General features: G+C 40.9%; 1 protein-coding gene across 1 annotated transcript in view; it reads right to left on the minus strand.

The window, feature by feature from the left end:
• Positions 1-597: 597 nt before the first annotated feature.
• The window catches only part of SLC6A11 (solute carrier family 6 member 11), a 139287-nt gene continuing 118186 nt past the window's right edge, over positions 598-21698 (minus strand). Inside the window, exons 10-15 of the mRNA XM_048487871.1 lie at positions 20328-20440; positions 19449-19586; positions 9221-9323; positions 6514-6614; positions 3377-3547; positions 598-1185 (exon numbers count right to left, since the gene is read on the minus strand). Of these exons, the coding sequence (XP_048343828.1) occupies positions 1033-1185; positions 3377-3547; positions 6514-6614; positions 9221-9323; positions 19449-19586; positions 20328-20440 (779 nt within the window). The 3' untranslated portion in view covers positions 598-1032. The remainder of the gene's footprint in view (positions 1186-3376; positions 3548-6513; positions 6615-9220; positions 9324-19448; positions 19587-20327; positions 20441-21698) is intronic.

A 21698-nucleotide genomic window follows, 5' to 3' on the forward strand; every position in this document is an offset into this window, starting at 1 on the left:
CAATGGTGGAATTTACTCCTACCCTTCCATTAGTGGAAAATTTAGGGTAGATTGTCCATAATACTGATCTTTTTATGGAACAGGATACTTTTGGTATCTCCTACAAACTTGTACAATAGACATGTTCAAAACCAAGCTAAGTATACAATTTCTGCATCACAGTTAATGGCAACATCATATATAAGATCCAGAATATTGCTCACAAAGGCCCCTTCCGCACACGCAGAATAATGCATTTTCAAACCACTTTCACAACTGTTTGCAAGTGGATTTTGCTATTCTGCACAGCTTCAAAGAGCATTGAAAGCAGTTTGAAAGTGCATTATTCTGCATGTGCGGAAGGAGCCAAAGACATTTCTTCCCCTCTGGCCTAGGGCAACAGGTTTACCAATGTCATAGGCTAATCTGGGTAATTTAAGTTTGCACCTTTGTTTTAACCACTATAAAAACCTAAGGTCTGAAGAGTAATGTTGAGGTTTTAGTCTAGTGATATCTAGGAAATCTATTTGACAGCTAAGAGAGAGATTCTGATTTTTACCTACAAGTACTGGATTAGGCCCAAATTCAGACAGCTACATACTGAAACAGAGTTGCACATCCAAAGAAATTCCTTTAGGATATTAATATAAGGACACTGTGTACACTTTATATACATACAGTAGAAGCTGAAATGGTCTGAAATGCTTACAAATTAGAAAGTGTATAACTATACAACATTGTGCTTTTTAAAAAAAAATCCAAAGTATAAAAGTTTTACATCACATTATACAGGTTCTTCTAGGGTCTATAAACACATGAGGATCACCATATTACAAGTCATCACTAACAAACAATTCTATTTCATTTTTGATATATATATAATATTTATATTCGTTACTTATATAATAATTAAAAATCACTTTTAAACAAGTATACAAGGTTCACTTGAAAATTAACTTGTTAATAAATTTGTGCAAAACAAGCCAGGCCCTATAATTAAGTGAATAATTCTATTTACTTTTATTTATAAAAACAAATCAAATAAGAGTTCTTTCAGAAGTGCGTCTCTTTTTCTGTAATGGTTGAAATATTGCCATCACCTTTCAGTTTGGCATCACAGTCATTTACTGTAGCTGCATATGAACCTGCTCCAAGCTTTCCTCTCATTTTCAAGTCTGGACTGGCCACGATCAGCTTTCTGAATTTCTAAAAAAGGGGAAAAAATGCTAGTTATCTCTAAGACTTAGACACACTATATCTAAAGTAGACATATGGGGACAACACATTTACTCTCTCTTGTACTTTTATTGATTGAGACCAGATCATGCTAGTGGCACTTCTGATCTATCAGAGTTGGACAACTTGTGAATGAAGTCTCATACAATGACTTGTAGGGCTTCCTGTAATTGTTGTCTGCCTGGGACTGGAAGGAAACAGTACATGGTTAGGGGTTATTACTTGACTTGGTAAATCACAAATCATGCAGGCCTTTTCTGTATTTAGCCTACAGAAAATGATGGCTTATATCCAACATACTATGCATGATGTAAAGTTTGCAGGATGAGACTTTCCCAGATCTCCCCAGTTACTGAACTACACAAAATTATTCTCCTAGGAATCAGGGGACCATTATGAATCACATGAGAGGCACAGCAGGGGCTACATTAGGAAGGGAAAACTGGCAAAAACTGCCCCTCCTTTGTGGATGGTGGGAAAGATCTGCAGAATACAAACCATTAAAATCAATGTATATCTTCATTTTATATAGTCTTAGTTGCTCTGCAATAACACTTTTCTGTATTCCTATGCCAATGACAGTCTGAGAGCCAGAAAGCTTTTAATGGATTCTGTAGAGTCAGTAGGATTTAGTGGTTAAGAGCAGTGGACTCTGATCTGGAGAACTTAGTTAGATCACCCACTCATACACATGAAGCCTGCTGGATGACCTTGGCCTAGTCATAGATCTCTCAGTCCCACCTAACTCACAAGTTGCCTGTTGTGGGTAGGGGAAGGGAAAGTGATTATAAGGCGCTTTGAGACTCCTTAGGTAGAAAAAAGCAGCATGTAATACCAACTCTTCTTTTCCTTCAAAAATTCTATATCTACTACATCCAAGCCAGGTGCCTACCCATATTCTCTAAGTTCTTTCAATGAAAAGACATAATCTCCCTTGGTTGCATATATTTTAAAATATTTTTTACAATGTTTACCTCAACTAAAGTATTTCTGATGCTTAACCGCTGTTGAAATGAAAGAAACTATAATTCTCTATTGTTGCATTTTCTTCACAGTTGTCACTATGACTCCTCATACACTCAAAATCAAAGCAAGTAAATGGATTGTTGTATACACTGAAGTGTAACCTCCTGGACCCCACACCTGCTATAAAATGCCATAAGTGGCACAGGGAACAGGAACTGACACAAGAACAAGACACTCTCTACCCAAGACAGAGTTTTCTCAGAGACTTTGGGTCTCCATCTTGTGTGCCAAAGGATGGAGGGGAAAGAGGTTGGAAGCTGTTCTTTTCTCACAGCCCAAGGTGTGCCTGACTGAACAATGAGGCTAGATAATCTCTATTGTGTCACCCTTAGGTGATTTAATCAACTCTAATTATCACAGCAATTATGCAATATTCAGGTGAAAATTTTGCACCCATTCCAGTACTCATTTGCACCCACTACAGCCATTAATCAGTAATCAGGAGAACAGTCCAGGCATTCTCTTGGATCTTAGTGGCTCATCAAGTGTCTCCTATCTTATTGATGGAATCCTGGAAAAAAAATCAATGTCTCTGGCCTTCCTACCAGCTTATCTCACAGCCTAAGGATCCATTTCTGACAAATATTAGTCCTGTAACCATTTATAGGGTATGTGCCTTGGATCCCTTTGAACACCCCCATATTCATCTTTTTTCTTTCAGTGGCTGCTTTCATTGGATGTCTTCTCTACAAGATGAATAACTATCACCCGTATTTGAAACCCTATTCAACTTCCTCTCTTTTTCTGTTAGGTGGGTCTTGTATGCCTTGTGTGTGTATGTTCAGTGCCTGATTTTCAATATTTTATTAACAGAACTCAATGGTTAATTTTACAATGGCCTGCTTATTTAAGAGTCTTCACTCAGTATCATCCCTGTAACCACAGGTTATAGATATCAAGTTACCCTCTCTTGCTAAGCTCTGTCTCCAAAAGCTAATTCCCCTGACTAAAAGTGGAGACAGCCTACTTTGAGTAACAACAGAAATGGCTATGGGTGCACAGGCCCTAACCTTGACTTTTAAATGTTCTTTCTACACAGAATACTCAAGAGGTCAGCTTAACATGACTTGCTTCTAAATCTTTTATTTGTCACTGTTCTTCTACTATGTTTAGCAACATCTTTACATGTTCTCACCTCTACGATGGTTCCTTCCGTCTTCCACAACTGAACACAGATCCACAATGGAATACAAACCATGGAGGAAAGAGCCATCATCCATCCTATGCCATAGCCCCAATCTGGATATGTATATACATTGTTGTATTTCAAAGGCTTATATTTCACCAGGAAAAAGATGAAGATTCCCTAAAAGAAAGCAGACTGCATTTATTCATACTAAAATAACAATAACAAAGCAGGTAATTTCTAGAATTGGTCGATACTCAAAAATTCGGTAAAATTCGGATTCGGGTGTTTTGGGGCATAAAATGATTTGAATGCCCGAATCTGAATCAGAGCCAATTTGGATATGCCAGAACATTTGGGAAAATCCAAAAAATTCAGGTCCGTTTTAATTTTTTTGTTTTTTTACACGTTTTGGCTTTTAGGGGGAGCTATTTTAAAGCTAGCAGCACCAAACATTCAGGATATCATCCAGAGACTATCCTGATGATTCTCCCCAAGTTTGATGAAATTTGGTTCTGGGGGGCAAAGTTATTGACCCCCCAAAAGGGTGTCCCATCCCCCATTGTTTCCAGTGGGAGCTAACAGGAGATGGGGGCTACACTTTTGAGGGTCCATAACTTTGGACCCCCAGAACCAAAATTCACCAAACCTGGGGAGTATCATAAGGACAGTCCTCGTATGATACCCTGAAATTTTGGTGACAGTAGCTCTAAAACTGCACCCCTCATAGTCACCCAAAGAAATTTCCCCAGATTCTGTGCTCTCCAGTGGCTGGCTGGCTCCACTGCAGCCAATGGGAAATTTCTGTGGGAGGGCTGTGGAGTGCACATTTCTCATGGGAAACCCACAAAACTTTCAGGGTGTCTTCAGGAGAGTCTCTTCATGATACTATCCAGGTTTGGTGACCGTTGCTTCAGGGGGCTCAATGTTATGGGCCCCCAGAAGGGTAGGGTCCATCTCCCACTGCCCCCATAAGCAAAGTTCCTCAAACCTGGATGGTGTCATCCAGAGACTCTCCTGAAGATACCCTGAAAGTTTTGTGACTGTACCTTGAGAAATGTGCACCCCACAGCCCTCTATCAGAAATTCCCCATTGACAGAAATGCAGCTAAGTCACTGCAGAACAAAGAATCTTGGGGAAATTTCTGGGGGTGCCTGCAGGGGGTGCATTTTAGATGTATCGGTACCAAAATTTCAGGGTATCATCAGGAGACTGTCCTGATGATACCCCCAAATTTGGTGCAGTTTGGTTCATGGGGGCCAAAGTTATGGACCCTCAAAAGGGTAGCCCCCATCTCCTTAGCTCCCATTGGAAAGAATGGGGGATAGGGGCACCCTTTTGGGGATCCATAACTTTGACCCCCCTGAACCAAACTTCACCAAACAAGGGGGTATCATCAAGACAGTCTCCTGATGATACCTTGAAATTTTGGTGCCCATATGTTTAAAAATGCGTCCCCTGCAGGCCGAAACGTGAAAAAAAAACCAAAAATAGAAACGAAATTCAGCTGGTGATCCGAATCCCATGGATTTGGATCGGATGGGATTCGGACAGCTCAGATTCGAACCCTGCTTGTCTGAATCTGTCTGAATCAGTGCAGATTTGGTCCAAACCCGGATTTGGACCGTCCGAATCTCCAACCCTAGATTTCTCCCCAGAACACTGAAATGCTATGGTAAACTTTGAAGGTGGAAAAAAGCAGACTGATATTGGGATGGATTGTATGATTCCCTTCTGCTACATAGGGAGGCTTTCATCTGACAAAACTCTCCATCCTCCTGCAAAGCAAGGCTTGTTCTGTAGGACCATGGTTGTTTACTGTGTAAAAAGACAGTGGCATAGCACCAACAGAGTGGGGTGTGTGTGACGCCCTGGGGGGCCATGGTGGAGCTGTGACTGGGCCGTGGAGGGGGCATAGCAGTGCCACAGCAGGGGCACAGAGCGCATGCGTGCCCTAGGCTCAGTTTCCCCTTGCTCTGACCCTGTAAAAAGGAGATACAGAATCTACCCCATTGTCTTTTTCAGTATTTCACTGAAATAACATAGTGCCTTTTACCAGAATAATCCATGTTTTTGTATTTAAATCTTAATTAGCTTTCATTTAACAACTACACAAATTGGTTCTTTTTTATTTGATAGTATGCTGGAGAGACCAAATTGTGCTTTTTGGAGACACAAAAAGCTGTAAGAATGAGAAGAGAAAGGAAACCCAGGGATTGTGGGCCATACCCCTTGGAATCCTAGCTTTTATTTGTTTTGATTCAGAAAAAGCATCCAGTATTAATAATATTGAAAAAACATTTGTGTTGCACTATAGATGTTTTGATGAATGGTTCACCATTAGGTAGCAGCTACAACGTTATCATATTTGAAGAAGTCACCATGCCTGCATCAGTTTGCAATGACTATTTCCTACCCACTGCTGTACTAATCTCTTTAAGATGTGATTACAGGAATGTAGCATTAGATTTAGTTAAAGAATAAGCAGGTTGCAAAACCTATATGAAAAAGGAAGTCCATAATAATACTATAAGGACTGCAGTTTGAATTTATGAACAAAAGGCACGTAAAAGAAATAACACAAATAACATTAGGAAGAACTGAGAGAGAGAACTGAAAGCTTGGTAACCCTCAGTCTAACTTTATCTACACAGAACTTTTGGACACTACCATTAAATCTTTTAAAAAGATGGAAAAGATAGAAAATAGTTGATCACAGCTTCATCCAGATGGTCATAAAAAAGAGTGAGCAAATCATGGCAATTGAAGATTGAGAGACTACTATGGAATTAGCCTGAGAAAAGGAAAAATTAAATATTAAATTACGTTGGCTCTATTTTAAAAAATGACCATGCTGATATAATTTCAGGAGAGCATCTTGAACAGTGGTTCTCAACCTGTGGGTAGGGACCCCTTTGGGGGTCGAATGACCCTTTCACAGGGGTCACCTAAGACTCTCTTCATCAGTGTTCTCCATCTGTAAAATGGATAAATGTTAGGGTTGGGGGTCACCACAACATAAGGAACTGTATTAAAGGGTCGCGGCATTAGGAAGGTTGAGAACCACTGATCTTGAGGGTAAGCCTTGCCAAGAAGTTTAGCCTGCTGTGAATCACACTAAGTGAATCACACTTTTATCACTTACAGCACAAATGCCAGGAGTGAGTAACATCCAACACCATTTAATTAATGCCAGTGGTCTGTATCCAATCATGTCTTCAATATTGTCATAAAAACGATTGCTTCCTGCAAGAAAAAAATGTGAAATAAAGTTAATACAGAACAGATCTGGTGCCCATGTTTCTGGAGTAAGGCAGTAATCTAAGTGTCATGATCTCTGTCACTGTGTGGAACAAAACTGGCCACTGTTTTGCTCCCTTTTTCACAATCACTTCCACCACTTTGGAGTACAATCCAGCCTCTCTCTCTCATGTAGATCACCCTGAGGTCACAGGGATTTCACACTGTAGCATACTAAGAAGTGAGGTATGTAGGCAAAAACTTGGGCAGTCTTCCAAGTTAAATGTTATTTCTACAAGGCAAAAACTCAGGGGACTACAAAAAGACAGCATCTAGGTGCACTAAGTAAATAAACAAAAGGACAGTTGGTTGTTGTGGGCTTTCCGGGCTTTGTGGCTGTGGTCTGGTAGATCTTGTTCCTGATGTTTTGCATGCAACTGAGGCCGGCATCTTCTGAGGTGTATCACCTCTGATACACCTCTCAAGATGCCAGACCCCAGCCACAGAGCCCGGAAAGCCCACAACAACCAGTTGAGTCTGGCTGTGCAAGCCTTCAACAAACAGGACAGTTACTGAGGCTGATTATTCACTGGTACCATGCCCTGAAGTAATGGTAAGTTTCCACTGGGGCAGAGATTTTTGTAATGATACAATCCCACTTGTGGCACCGAAAATCCCAGAAGCCCTGCAGTTAGTGAGTGAGGGGAAACTGGAATGTTTCCCTCTCACTTTAGGATTTCACTCCTTCCAGGTCACTCCCCCATCCAAGATTGTCTCCCCACTCCTCGCAGGATCAATGACTGGCATTACCCTAAAACATTAAAACAATTATAACAGCCTGCACAATATCAATGTAAGAAATATCAATATTACATTTAAAGGGCTAAAAAAAAAGCTGCCAATCTTCAATCTTGTGTTGGATGGGGGTGTGACCTGGGGTGTGACCTGGGGACAGATAAGCCATGCAAGCTACATAGCAGGCAGTGGACACCTCCTCACGTGTAAACAAAGAAATGTGATGAGATGCCACTGCAAAGGCACTGAAGGGCAAGTAGCATCACAGGAAGTACTCCATGCATAACAGGCTTAAGATTCTTACAATTCATGGTATATATGATCTTTGGTAGTTGCAGGATGCCCCTTTCCCTGTTGCATCTGCAATCTGCCTTAGAATCATTCTCTTCTATCATCCTTCATGGTAAACAGACCAAAGACATGTACCACAAGCACTCCCACAGAACACTTCAAAGACCTCTCTGAACAAAGGAACAGCTCCCCTTTTCAGCCCTGACCCCAAATGTGCTTCAGGGCCTTCAGCCAATCTGGGTTCCTAGTCTTGGGACTCAAGCCTGCCAAACCTTGACCCTTAAATCAAGAAGTATTAACACATCAAAGGGCCAGCTGGTTCTCCCTCTCAGTTGGAAACAGATGTTCTTGATTAGGGAAGAGAACCTTTTCCCCTTCTTCCCAGTTGCAGAACTATCTGGGCCTCTTTTCATCATCATAACTGTCACAGCATCTCCTGCCCCCTTGCCCCCCCCTCCAGCACAGTAAGAATGTATGATTTCACTCTCAAGATATTGTACTTTTTATTATTGTCAAGGGAAGTCGAAATGCTGAATCAAGAGCAGTTAGTAAAGCATGATCCCATTGAAGACCCAGATAGCTGAAAACACTCCATTAGGTTAGATCTCTTACCATCCCTGAAGAAGGGGGGCATAGTTTCATAGATTCCACGTTACAGATGGTTTATTTTACTACATGGTTTATGTTGCTAAATAACAACAATTTTCATGTTTTAATAGACATGCATGTAAGTATAAAATTGCTTAAAAATGAAGATTGTGTCCTGTAAAGACCTTCATCTGAGGAATAGCTCTTAAGGCCAATCTACATATTTCAATGAAGGGAAGAGAAAGTCAATTTGACTTGTGTTTCTGATTTGGCTGTGGCATTTTTAAAAAAGAATAAGATATGCAGGCTAAAGACATTAATGGCCCAATCCAGAGTGGGGGGCACTTAATGGCCCAATCCAGAGTGGGGGGCAAATCTTTCAGCGGCCACTTCCATAGCCTCCTGAGTTGCCCCAGCACAACACAGAGCATCACGTAAGTGCTCCTGTGCCCCTGTTGGCTCTGGTAGCAAAGTGGAGGCATTCCAGAGGCATGACCAAGGGTGGAGTTGACGTTGGCCAATGTTGACACCCAGGGCATGAACTTAATGCCCACTGAGCTAAACAAAGGGCTTTTGAGTTGTGGGGAGGCTTTTTTTGCTTGTATTTTGCCACTTCATGCCACTGAAAAGTCCACTGGGCTCTGAATTGGGGTGAAAAGGATCATATGCATTTCAACCCTACTTCTTTTTCCCTTATGTTACAGCAGAAGCACAGTTTGGAAAAAACACAGGTTACATGTACCTCCTCTCTTACTAAAGAATAAAATGTGAAATCAACCTTAAATGCTTCCCATGGATAACATATGAAACAACTATTAAACAGAACTGGAAACTTTCTACATAGAAATAGTGTGAACTAATGAGAGCTTGAAATTCTATCTGAAAGTACATAATGTGATTTCAGAAATACTCCTAATGTAGCACAACTAATGACTCACCATAACACCAGCCAATGCAGATACATTCAAATATAGCAACAAAGAGAAGGCACATTCCACTGGCTGCATAAGAGTCAAACAGCTGGAAAACATACATTCCACCCTGAAAAATAAGCAATTAAAAATGAACATATTGGTGAGCAGGATATTTTGCAACTCACATAAGTCTCAAGTTGTTAAAGTCTCTGTCTTTTCTCCCAGCAGCATCTTTTAAATATTATTTGGGCTAAAATATAAAGGATTTAGCATTTCAGCACACATTTTATTTGAATTTATTTGGATTTGTGCAAGTTTTAAGCTATGATGAAACCCATGCCTTAAGGCTGAAGTAAAAAAAATGCATACTAGTTACAATAAACCCCTTTTGGATATCATTTACAAATTTGTATTACCTTTTCCACTCAAAGTAGATTAAGCCGTTGCAATCAATAGTATGAGACACCTAATAATTGATTTAATGGTACTAGAATTATAGAAATATGGAACATAATGTTGTACCCCAACTATCTATAGATTGAAAAATATACAAAAGGAGCTTGGGGGAGGTGTTGCCAATTAGTTACCTTCTAGAGAACTTTCAGTGTGCACCTTGAAGCTTGTTTCACACCCAATTGTCTCTTCAGGCTAGTCTGAGTAAGCAACCTACTGATGAGGATCAAGATAAGTGGAAATCCCTATAGGACATAATTGTCTGATATGCAGTTACCTTATTTTCTGTACCTTTAGCAATTAACATTCAAATCCAGCAGGCCAACATCAAGCTAATTTCCCCACTAGCTGGACCAAAAAATAGATAGAGATGGCAATACCAATCTCCAGGGTGTCCTAAGACTCCAAAACACAGTTCTGTGGAGTGTGTATATTTCCAGAAAAGTACTTTTCTCTTTCAGTACGGAAAACTCTGGGTTACATCTTGTACTCTCTCCAAAGCAAGGTTTATGCAAACTATACTGATCCCTAAGGCTGCTTCCGCACGGCCCATTTATGACGGCCTGGGGGCGCCAAAAAGGCGCCCCCAGGCCGCCGTTCGCACAGGCGCCACTGCTGCAACGCAGCAGCGGCGACCTGACTCTTCTTCCCTCCCCCCAGGGCGGCGTCAAGCCGCCCTAAACAACAACCCTTTAAAGGGTTGTTGTTGGGGAGGGAGCGTCTTCCCGGCGGCGCGGTTCGCACCGCGCCGCAGGGAAGACGCTGTCTCCCGTCTCCGCCCCACTCACGGTGTCCTCCTCGTCGCCTGCGGGGCGTCGCAGCCCCGCCCACACTGTCCTCCGACCTCCAGGGGTTGGAGGGCAGCGTGGGCGGGGCTGCGACGCCCCGCAGGCGACGAGGAGGACACCGTGAGTGGGGCAGGGGAGGGCGCAGAGGCGGCTCCATGCGGAGCCGCCTGCCGCCTGCCGGCCTCCCCTTCGCCTGCTCGCACGCTTGCGTGCGAGCAGGCTCCCGCCCCCACACCGGCAGAACTCCTGCCGGCGTGGGGGTGCCTCCTGGCCGTGCAGAAACGGCCTTAGAGAACCAGTAGGATGTGGTCCTTTCCTAGTTAGAATGCCCTGCTGCTCCAGGCAACACTTGCTTAGCCAGCAGTGCCTTGTAAGCCCAAATAAGAGTGACAGAAAACGTAGTTAACTGGGGCCTTTTGGGCTAGTTTTTTTCTGTCATTTACTGTGCCAAAGTCATTTGAAAAATCTACAATCTCCACAGTAGCCTTTAAGCTTCTTGCAGCAACAATCAAGAGCAAAAAGGCTAAGGCCCTTTTGAGCCATTTCTTCATGATCCACCTCTCTAGAACTGCACTAGGCCAAGCCATCATCAACCCAGGCACAGGCTTTTCAGAGCTTGTGTCTAGACAAGATCTTGTCATCCTCAATGAAACCACCCAACAAGGCATAGAGAGTGTCCTAACCTACTGCATCTGTGTATGGTTCTCCAGTTGCACAGTGGCGAATAGGAAGGCGCTCCAAAGGGTGATCACCACTGCACAAAGGATTATCGGCTGCCCTCTCCCCTCCTTGGAAGAAATCTATAATGCCCGAAGCCTAAATAAAGCCCAAAATATTCTGAGGGACCCGTCTCATCCAGCACACTCTCTTTTTAAACTGCTACCATCTGGCAGATGATACAGGGCCCTCAGAACTAGGACAAAGAGGTTTAGAGACAGCTTCTACTCTAGAGCTGTGGCTATGCTAAACTCCGCTGCTTCATATTGATGTATTTGGGGCTGTGTAGGGATGGGTGGAGGATGATGATGTATGAGTCTGAAATTGTGTGCATCGAGGAATGCTGCTCTAAATTTCGTTGTGCGTGCACAATGACAATAAAATGCTTATGCTTATGCTTATGCTTATTTCGAGGAAGAATACATTTTGTTCTGAACAGGGTGAAAGTATTATTGATTTTGTTTTGACATTTTATGACTTGCTTACCAGCAACCAATATCTTAAAGTAGAGTCTAGACAAGACAGAAATCACCTTTCAGTTACTCTGGTTCTTAATATTCACAACCTACTAGGTCATACCTCTGTTCCACTAAATGTACCCAATGTAGTCTAAGAATCACCTCTGACCTACAGAGGACCAATTTGATCTGAGAATCTGACTAACAGTACAATAAATATTTCACCTCAGCTATCATCATCATTATCAATCTTTATTATGGGCATAGACTAAAACAAGGTAAATAAAATAAAACTGTGCACAATGGGATCCAGAAAAGATCCTCCACCTCCTGCATCATCATGGTTTTGAATGTCTCATGATCACAACCCAAGATATTATCCATCTGGGATTAACACCTATTGGGATTATCATTTATTGGGACAAGGTCTTTCTTACAGAGGAGAAGCTGGGAAAACCAATCCAGGCTGCTCAGAGACTCACAACCAAGAGGTTAGAAGATTCATGGCTCTAGCAAAAATTCAGGGCCTCATGATTTTAGCCACGGACATAGATCAGTGGACTTATTTTCATTCTTGTCCCCTCTTACAGGCTCTCATAATGTTTTAATGGGACATTCTAAGCAATTCTTCTTCCTAGCATTTTCCCGCTAATGCAGGGTCCGCTGCTCGGATTTTAAAACACCACTTCTCTTGATCGAGCACAATGTCTGGTTGCAGGCCTGTAATTTTCAGATCTGCAATGATGGTATCTTGCCATCATTGCTTTGGCTGTCTGTGTGGCCGCTCACCAGTAACCTTAATGCGATAGGCAATGCTGGCGACACTATCCGGGGCTGCTCGTCGGACATGGCTAAACCAGTACAGGCACCTCTCTCTCATTTTTGCCTCGATGGGCGTGATGCCAAATTGGTTTTGGACCATGTCATTGGTGATGTAGTCGAGGAGGGATACACCCAGTGTCCAGCAAGTCATGCGCGTTTCCATGACATGACATGGAGTCATCTCTCAGCCACTTTTATTACGGGCCACCACTCTGACCCATAGAGTGTTAAGGGGTGGTTCGTGGTCGTGTAGATTTTTGACTTCAGGTATATAGGCATTTTCTTATCACAATCAGTGACTCCCTTCCACCTCAGCCATGCCACATTGATTCTCGCCCGTATTTCACCATCAATGCTGCCATCGCTCTGTAAGATCGAGCTGAAGTAATGAAATGTATCTGTTTTCTTTAGATTGTCACCACTGACCTGGATTGAGCCCATACTAGGATTTGTTCCCAGATATTCAGTCTTTGCAGTGTTAAGGCACAGGTCGAATTTACTAAGACGGTTGTTCCAGGCCTACACCTGGCGCTGCAGTTCCACTTGGGCAGTAGTTACAATCATGACATCGTCAGTGTTGAGTAATGTCCAGGGTACAGCACTTTGGTGTCCATGACGAGAATGAACAGCAATGGTGACAGTGTTGAGCCCTGGTGGATGGCAACATTCATGGGGAAGCTGTCAGACATTCTAGCTGTGCACCGCACTCAACTGTTGGTGTTCGTGTAAAGAAGTTTGACCCAGTTGATAAGTTCTTCAGGCCACTGTGATCACACAGAGTATACCAAATAAGATGATGGGGGTATGCAATCAAAGGCCTCTTCCAAGATTGGGAGTGATATGCAGTGATTTGTTTTTCTCACGATGCTTTTCCATTAATTGTCAGGCCATAAAGATCGCATCCAGAGCCTTTCACAAAGGTTGTTCCAGAGCCTTTCACAAAGCCACACTGGTTAATGTTAAACTGGATAATGTTGCGTAGGTGTCGGTCGAAGATGCATTCAAAAATTTTCATGGTGTGTGAGAGCAGGCATATTGACTGATAGTTAGAGCATTCTGCTGGGTCACTCTTGTTCTTGAAGATTGGTACAGTGATGCTCATAGACCAGTTTGTGGGCGGTTGGCTGGTGGAGATCATAACGTTGAAGAACGAAATTAGCCAAGGTAATGCTTCAGTGTTATTCTTGAGCTTCCAAATGTCTGCTGGCAGGTCATCTGGGTCAGGGACATTCTGATTTTTCATTCTTCCGATGGCTGTAGCCACCTCCTCAATTGCAATGTGAGGGACTGGACCAAAATGGACCAAAATGGTACATCCCAGAGGAGGATGACTCCCCTTCGCCCACTGAAACAGAATGAGACGTTCACCTGACAGTGAAGATTTCTCCTCTTCAGTGGGGTAGGAAAGTCCTCTTTACCCCATCTAGTATGGAGCTGCTCAGGATCCCCTTTTCTTCAGGCTATGGTTGTATATAGTTCATTTACATTGTGGATAATCTTTCCATTAACTTCCACAGGAGGAGACTTAACCTAATGAGTTTTCTAGTTTTCCTTCTGGAGCTTGCTTTTGGCAGTACTGGGGAAGATATATCTCCTACTGGTCCTCTTAGGATCAGTTTGATTTGCATAAACCTTGCCTTGGGATGAGTAAGAGGCATAACCCGCAGGGAGAGACTTCACCCCCATTGAAGAGAAGAAATCTTCATGGTAAATCCAGTGTTCCTCTAAGCAAAGAAATCACTAACCCAGAGAAAATGCTGAACCTCATGTTTCCAATCCAGTTGTAGCTTTGTTATGGAAATAATTCAGAGCCAGTAATAATATGTATATATCTGAGGTTATCCCTTTTGCCTTTTAAAATTTTTATGTTTGCTGTGTTTTGTTGCTGTTGTTCTATGTATGCCAATAAAGGCTTTGCTATGCTATGTTTGCCTTTTGACAAACAGGCACCTGCAAACTCTGTGCCAATCCAGTTGCGAGAATCAGGATGCTAGTAACTTTCTAAATCCTGGGCTGCATTCAGATATCATCCTATGCCACTATTATGCTGCTCATTAAGTGTAGTTAGTATGAGTATGATAAAGCAGGATTCTTAACTAGTTATTAACTGCTGAGAGTTCTGCACCGATCATGTTCAGCAGGCAAACATGCCATTTTCAACAGTCATAATCAGGCATGATCTGATCCTTGGATCTCCTCATGTATGAAATTGAACAGCTTTGCAGATGTGCAATCCATGTGGTTGCTAAAGTAGAGTATTTAATTGAATACAGTCTACTTTAATTGAATGGCAGAGTTCAGTATAATCCTATGTACAGTTACTCTATGTCTGTGGAAATCAACGGTTTTGAAATCAATAAACACTGAAATATATTGATTGAAATAAACGGGTTTAGACTGGAGTAACACTGGTCTGAAGTGTTTGTCCTCTGACTGAAGTACTTGCTTTGAAATAATATTCATTTTGTTTGGGTAGTTCTACCCAAACTACCCATTCTAATTCTAATGTTAAATAGTTAGTGACTTGGAAAAAATAAACTTCCATGAGGCTTTGCAGAATAGACATGTTTGAAATGGTTCCAATTGCACTGTAATGTTCCATTCAAATACACTGAACAAATAATCTGCTGAATAGGCTCAAGCTGCTCACTATCAGCCAAACACCCTGTGCCTGGTGAGCAGAATGTAAGACAAACCAGGAGGTGTTTAAGCATCTTCATTCTTCACTGTAGCCTAGTAACTCTGATTAGGAATTCTGTCTGAATGCAGGAATCCCAGCTTGTTTCGGTTGTACCTCAAGGCAAAAAGTCTCAGATGCACAGCAACAAAAACTCCCTGTAGTTCCTGCTATAGTTGGCTGTCACTGGCAGCAGACAAACCAGTACTTCCAAGAAGACTCTGGATAGTTCTGAATGTCTGCTGCAGCAGCTGTGATTAGTTCAATAGACTGTAGTTTAATCATAGCTGTGACACCTAAATGCCACTTTAGATCCACATTTAAAATTAGCATTTCTTGGCAGTTTTTTTAAATGGTTGTAATAGTTGATGCCCTATTCTCTCCTTGTTTTGGGGCTAAACATTTTAAGCCAGTATAATTCTGGAACATCAAATATAGCTATACGTATTCAGGTACTGTGCTGCACTCAGAGTTTATACTTAGTGATTTCTCCAGAATGACCCTTTGTGGGGAAAAATGTAGAAGTCTACAAAAAGTTATGTTATATATCTCAGAGGAGAAGACTTACATTTGATTGGACTCATTATATTCCACTGATTCCTACTGTCACTTTGTTGACTTTAACAAACTGCAAGAGAGTATAATTTACCATTATACTCCTTCTGTTTCTTCTCTAGCAAAATCTTTTTATTTTAGTTTTTTCCAAGGTTAAGAAATTTTACAACATTCAACAATCTGCCTACATTCCTTGATCACCTTATGCAATATCCTTCTATCTTATTAAATAGCTTACAGCATCTTACAATTTGTTTTTATTTTTAGCACTGAAATGGCTGTGACAACTTAGTGACAAATACATTTAATAAACGGTCCTTTCCATCAGATTTACATTTAGTGTGGGCTTAGAGAAAACCCACACAAATTGGAGAAAACCTTCAGAAGCCTATTAGCTATGACCATTTCCATGAACATAGTAAACATCTGGAGTTGAAGAGGGAAAAACAAGATGAAATGTATGTAGCATTATACTTTAATTTATGATAATGGAGCGTTAAGCGTCATCCCCTTTCAAATTGTGTTTCCAATTGCATCCTATTTTCAGCTTCACTATTCAAGCTTCAAATTACTGAACCTTTTGGTCTCTGAAGTACCATATATGAATATGCAGATTGCTTCATTTGCTGTTACAAGTAAATATACAGTTAATATTCTGAAAGAACAGTATCTACTAGAGCCAGACTCAGACAGAATGTTGGTATGCAAAGGCAAAATTTCTCTAGCTTTACTTACATCTTATAACAAACAGAATTGAACAACTTTAAACAATATTTTGCTTAGCGCAGTTATCTGCAATGGTTCTACGCATGGAGTTCTCCTGGGAATATTTTGAAGTGGTTATATTCATATGCAAGATTGTTAATCTCTACCAGTAAAATTAGGCCATTTATCTTCTGAGGTAATCATTAAGGTTATTTAACGACATGGCCTAGTTCCAGGATTTGTAACAGCATACCGAGGGTGAATTTCACAACACAGCAAAGCTTCTTCAATACTGCTTTAAAATACTCCCAGGGAATTACACACTAAAGCAGTGCACAGTGTAGACCTCATGAACAAGAGTGACTGTTTTCCCCCTGTGCCTAGCTCACTGATATTCTCAGGAATGATATATAGCACAACAGTGCCATTTCGTGGTCTATTTTAACACTGCAGCGCTGATCTTCGCTGCAGTGTGTACGTAGTGACAGACATCACACTCTCTCAAGCAAAACATGCTGTGTTTTGGGACAGCTTCTGGTTTGTATGCAGAAAATATAATGATCAGATTCTGGAGTTCTGGGCAGCATAGTAGAAGGAAATTAAATCTCTGAATAATATAGATTTTCCTTAAAAGCCAAGCTGCACTGCCAGCCTATTCCTTCCTTCCTTCCTTCCTTCCTTCCTTCCTTCCTTCCTTCCTTCGAGACTGCATCTGACAGAAATTCTTCAACAGCAAACAGCTTCAAGATTCAGCAAAGGAATGGAAGAATAGAACATAACAGTGTGAAAGACCTTAATGTACCTCAGTCATGCTGTATAATTTGTATTAAAATACAAATACAGGGTGTCCTATCTATAGTAGCTCTATGAAAATTACTTTTGTATTTTCAGACTCACCACATGAAATGGCAACAAATTTAAAATATGTTATCCAACATAACAAAAAATAGGACAAATGTCAGAAAACTCTAATCATCTTTCACATAAAGTAGGTGTTCCCAGTTTGCGACTTTATCAAAGCCTGTCAGCTATCCATGTTTTATTCTTTATGCCAGACAGTTAATAGGTTGTGCATTAATCCTACTAAGTCTAAGATTGTGGTATTCTCTAAAATCTTTAGACCTGTGAGGTGGTCCATCCAGGGAGCAAACACTGAACAAGTCAAACTTTTTAAAAATCTAGGGGTAGTTTTTAATCACAGGCTAAGTTGGTCCACCCATAGAGGTATCGCATTGAAGAACTGCAAAAACCTGTCTGCTGCCACTCAGAAGTTCTTTACCTTTAACGGTCGTAAGTTCATCCCAGCAGTGCTGAAAGTATTTAATGCAAAGGTAGTGCAGCACATTCTGTAAGGTGTCCCAATTTGGATCCATGCCTGGAAGCCAATTATAGAACGGATCCAATCTAACTTCCTATACAAGATCTTTGGTGTTCCCCATTGTATCCCATAGGCCGTTCTATGTTTAGAATCAGGGCAACACCTGCTGGAATCATGGGCATGGGTTGCTTCTTTCAAATTTGGGGTGCGCCTTTGTTTCCATACAGACCCATGTAGTTTAACTCAGCTAGCGATGTGGGAGCTTCAGCGCTCGAATTGGTGGCTTCATATTGAAGACAAAGTCCTTTCTCTGGGTTTTAGCTGGGAGTCTCTGCTAATGCTTACTGCTCCTGAGTTATATCACCAACTAAAAGCTAGACTATTTGAGCAGGAATACCAATTTCTTTTGAGTAAAGCACAGAGCTCTTGTTCTCCATTGTTTTTTGGAATCACTCTCCAGAAATTCTACCCGGCTACTCACCTGGACCAACTGGTAAATTATAAACTTAGACGGGTTATGACCACAGCAAGATGTAATTCTTTTCCCTCAGCTTTACTCCAAGGTCATTTTTCTAATATCACTCATCTTGAGCGACGCTGCCTGTTCTGTCTCCATATACCTAACTCGCTTGCTCATGTTTTGCTTTACTGCCCTAAACATAATAATCTTAGATCTGACCTGGTTGCATTATTCCCTACAGGATTTGTGTCTCTTCCAGACAAAATAAAAATGATTATGTTACTGAATAATCCTGAGGTGGAAATATCCAAAGCTGTAGCCACATTCTAAATACATGTTTTGCATGCCTTGTAATTATGCTCTTTTAGCTGTAACTTTATTTAGTTTTAACTGTTTTGGCTTTTTTCTAATGCCTATTAAAGGTCTCTGAAATATAAAATCTTATGCCAAAAAGCAGGGAATTCATGTTTAGTGGCATTCATAGTGGCAGTCTTAAAAATGGACACATAATTAAACATCTCTTAACTTTGATAGAACCATTCAGTTCTTATGACAAGAACTGATTTTTTTTTGCTGTGAAGCTGACTTATGGCAACCTTGAAGAGTTTTCAAGATGTGAAACTTTCAGAAGTGGTTTGCCAGTACCTGCCTCAGTGTCCTGCCCCTGGTATTCCTTGATTTAAATGAGCACCTAACTTTTCCCAAACTCCCAAGAGGAAAGATTTTTAGATTGCAATTTATCAAACAGTGAAGCAGTGAAGGACAGAAGACATTGCCATAGCTTTGCTGATCACTATAAATTCCATTGTGCTTGTAAGCAAAATGTTCTGCATTTCTAAATATTTTATACCACTTAGGTTCATTCCGCACTTTCAAACTGCTTTCAGTGCTCTTTGAAGCTGTGCGGAATAGCAAAATCCACTTGTGAAAGTGGTTTGAAAACGCATTATTTTGCGTGTGTGGAAGGGGCCTTAGCATCATTTTTAAATAGTTCATTTTTATAATATTTATCCATCAAACATTTGCGTCTAAAAAGGACCACCTAACTGTTCTAGGCTCAGGCTAGCCCAGTCTCATCAGATCTCAAAAGCTAAGCAAAAGCAATAAGAACTTGGCTGGGAGATCACTAAGGAAGTCCAGGGTTGCTATGCAGAGGAATGCAATGGCAAACCACCTCTGAATGTTTCGTGCCATGAAAACTCTACAGGGGCGCCATAAGTCAGCTGCAACTCGATGGCATGACCCACCATCATCAATTTTTCTAGTCTATAGCTCTGGAAGCAAACAATTAAATCTTACCTCTGTCAACATGATAAGACCAATGAAATATGACACAATTGAAAGAGCAAGTATCAGCAGTTCTCGTCTGTATCCCCTCCGGAAAATCTTTGGATACATATCAACCACAGCTGTTACGAGACTTTCAACGCACACAAACTGCAAAAAATAACACAGGGGAGAAAAGGATACACAAAATCATTATCATATGATTACTGGATAACATGCTTACATGCTCATCCCAATATACAATTTTGGACAGGCACACAACTCCCCAACACAGCATAAATGCCTCTGTGACAGAGTAAATGCCCCTTGTGCTGGCGCAAGTGGCATTTACGCCAGTACTGGAGTACTGAAGTCAAAATTTCCTGAGAGGTTCTGCTCCCCCCCCCCACCACAGACTGCACTATAATTTGTCGATGTTGTCTTTTTTCTAAAACTGATATTACATTCAATGTTTGCTGTGTCAGTTCTTTAGATTTCTCTTTTTCTTCATGATTTCATCATAAAAAATATGCATAATGGTTTTCCCCTGCTTCCTAATTGTTGGACAGGAGACCTATGAAATGGTATTCAAGGTAAAATTTACAATTTTCACCCAGGGCATCATTATTAAGCAGGATGTTATTTCATCTCCACTTCCTGGCACATGTAACACCCCTTTCTGACTATGTTACCATTACAAGGTCATGATCTACATTTGTGGAGATGGCTATTTTAAATTCTTTATTTACACAGTGAAAGGTGAAATAAAAAAATGTGTGGGCATAGTGGAACAAATATACCATAAGTTTATTACAACAATTATGTCACAACAAGATTCTTCTAGCTCAGGAGATACTGAGATCTTAGTATGATTTATAAGATACTAGGTTCTACATTGACTTTAATGCATACCTGACTGTCTAGACCCAGAAAGATGAGCATCATGAAAAACAGTGTTGCCCATAATGGAGAAAGTGGCATCATCGTTACAGCTTTTGGGTAAGCTATGAAAGCAAGTCCAGGTCCTGAAAAACAAACAGCAATACTTTAATAACAGCCTCCTCATGATTATGTTAATGACTTGGAATAAAGTAACTCATTTAAATAGTACCCTTTGGAAACTATCAATATTAGATTCCTTGGAAGCCCTAATTGAGCAGAAATAAGGATATAAAGTTTGTAAATAAATAATATTATGGCTAAAAATGAAAAAATTTGAAAAGATGAGGTTATAATAGCAAAGATCAGTTGTTAGAATAATGACTATATATATGATTCCTTAAAGCGACAACTTTATTGGGGACCAGGATTTATTTTTAAGTGACTTTGGACATTTGCTGATGCAAAGGCAACCAGCAACACTTTGTTTCTTTTTCTCAGAGCTTCTCTGTAATGACAAGTAACTGGTCATGGACAAGCAAATGTATGGGTTCTACTGGATGCTACAAAAATGCAGGATAGGAAGCATATACTAACAATTCCAAAGAGATATTGTTACCCAGCTAAAGCAGCTTTCATCAAACCTTTGTATTCCAATCTGTTCACCTTCCCAGACTATGCTATATATGACTACATTAAATTATAATTTATAATGCATGAACCTTGTGCAGTATAAACACTGTAAAGTATAATTATGCTGCAAGCAGGGCGGTATACAAAACCCAATAATAAATACATAAATATGTTGCAGAATGCCTATACAGCCATTTATATGGTTCTCCACCACCTCTGATGATGTCTATTAAAAGTAAAGGTTCTCTTGAACCACTTCTAGGTTCCTAAATCTAAAAGGATTTGGCAACTGCTGTAGGACAGTAGCAGAGCATCTGCTTTGCACATCCAAAGTCTTGGATTGAATCCCCTGGCATATATTCAGTTAAAGCATAGGTGTCAAACTTGCGGCCCTCCAGATGTTATGGACCACAGTTCCCATCATCCCCTGCAAGCATCATGCTGCCGGGGGATGATGGAAACTGTAGTTTGTAACATCTGGAGGGCCGCGAATTTGACACCTGTGAGTTAAAGGATCTCAAGCAGTAAATGCCTTTTCCATCCTGAAACCCTGAAGAGCTGCTTTTCAGAATAGGCTATGAATATGATGAACAGATCTCAGCAGGGAAATGTGATGACATAATAATCAAGATCTGCGCCTCAAGCAAAATCTTTATCTTCAGCTCAAACCTTAGATATGGTGGAGAGACAACAGAACGTGACTAGCTTTTAAAATGTAAATATTTATATGAACATACAAGGGTAACTGAAAAAGAAAATAATGCTAGGAAA

The sequence above is a fragment of the Sphaerodactylus townsendi genome, linkage group LG03 (genome assembly GCF_021028975.2).
Source record: "Sphaerodactylus townsendi isolate TG3544 linkage group LG03, MPM_Stown_v2.3, whole genome shotgun sequence".
In the NCBI taxonomy this organism is placed as follows: domain Eukaryota; kingdom Metazoa; phylum Chordata; class Lepidosauria; order Squamata; family Sphaerodactylidae; genus Sphaerodactylus; species Sphaerodactylus townsendi.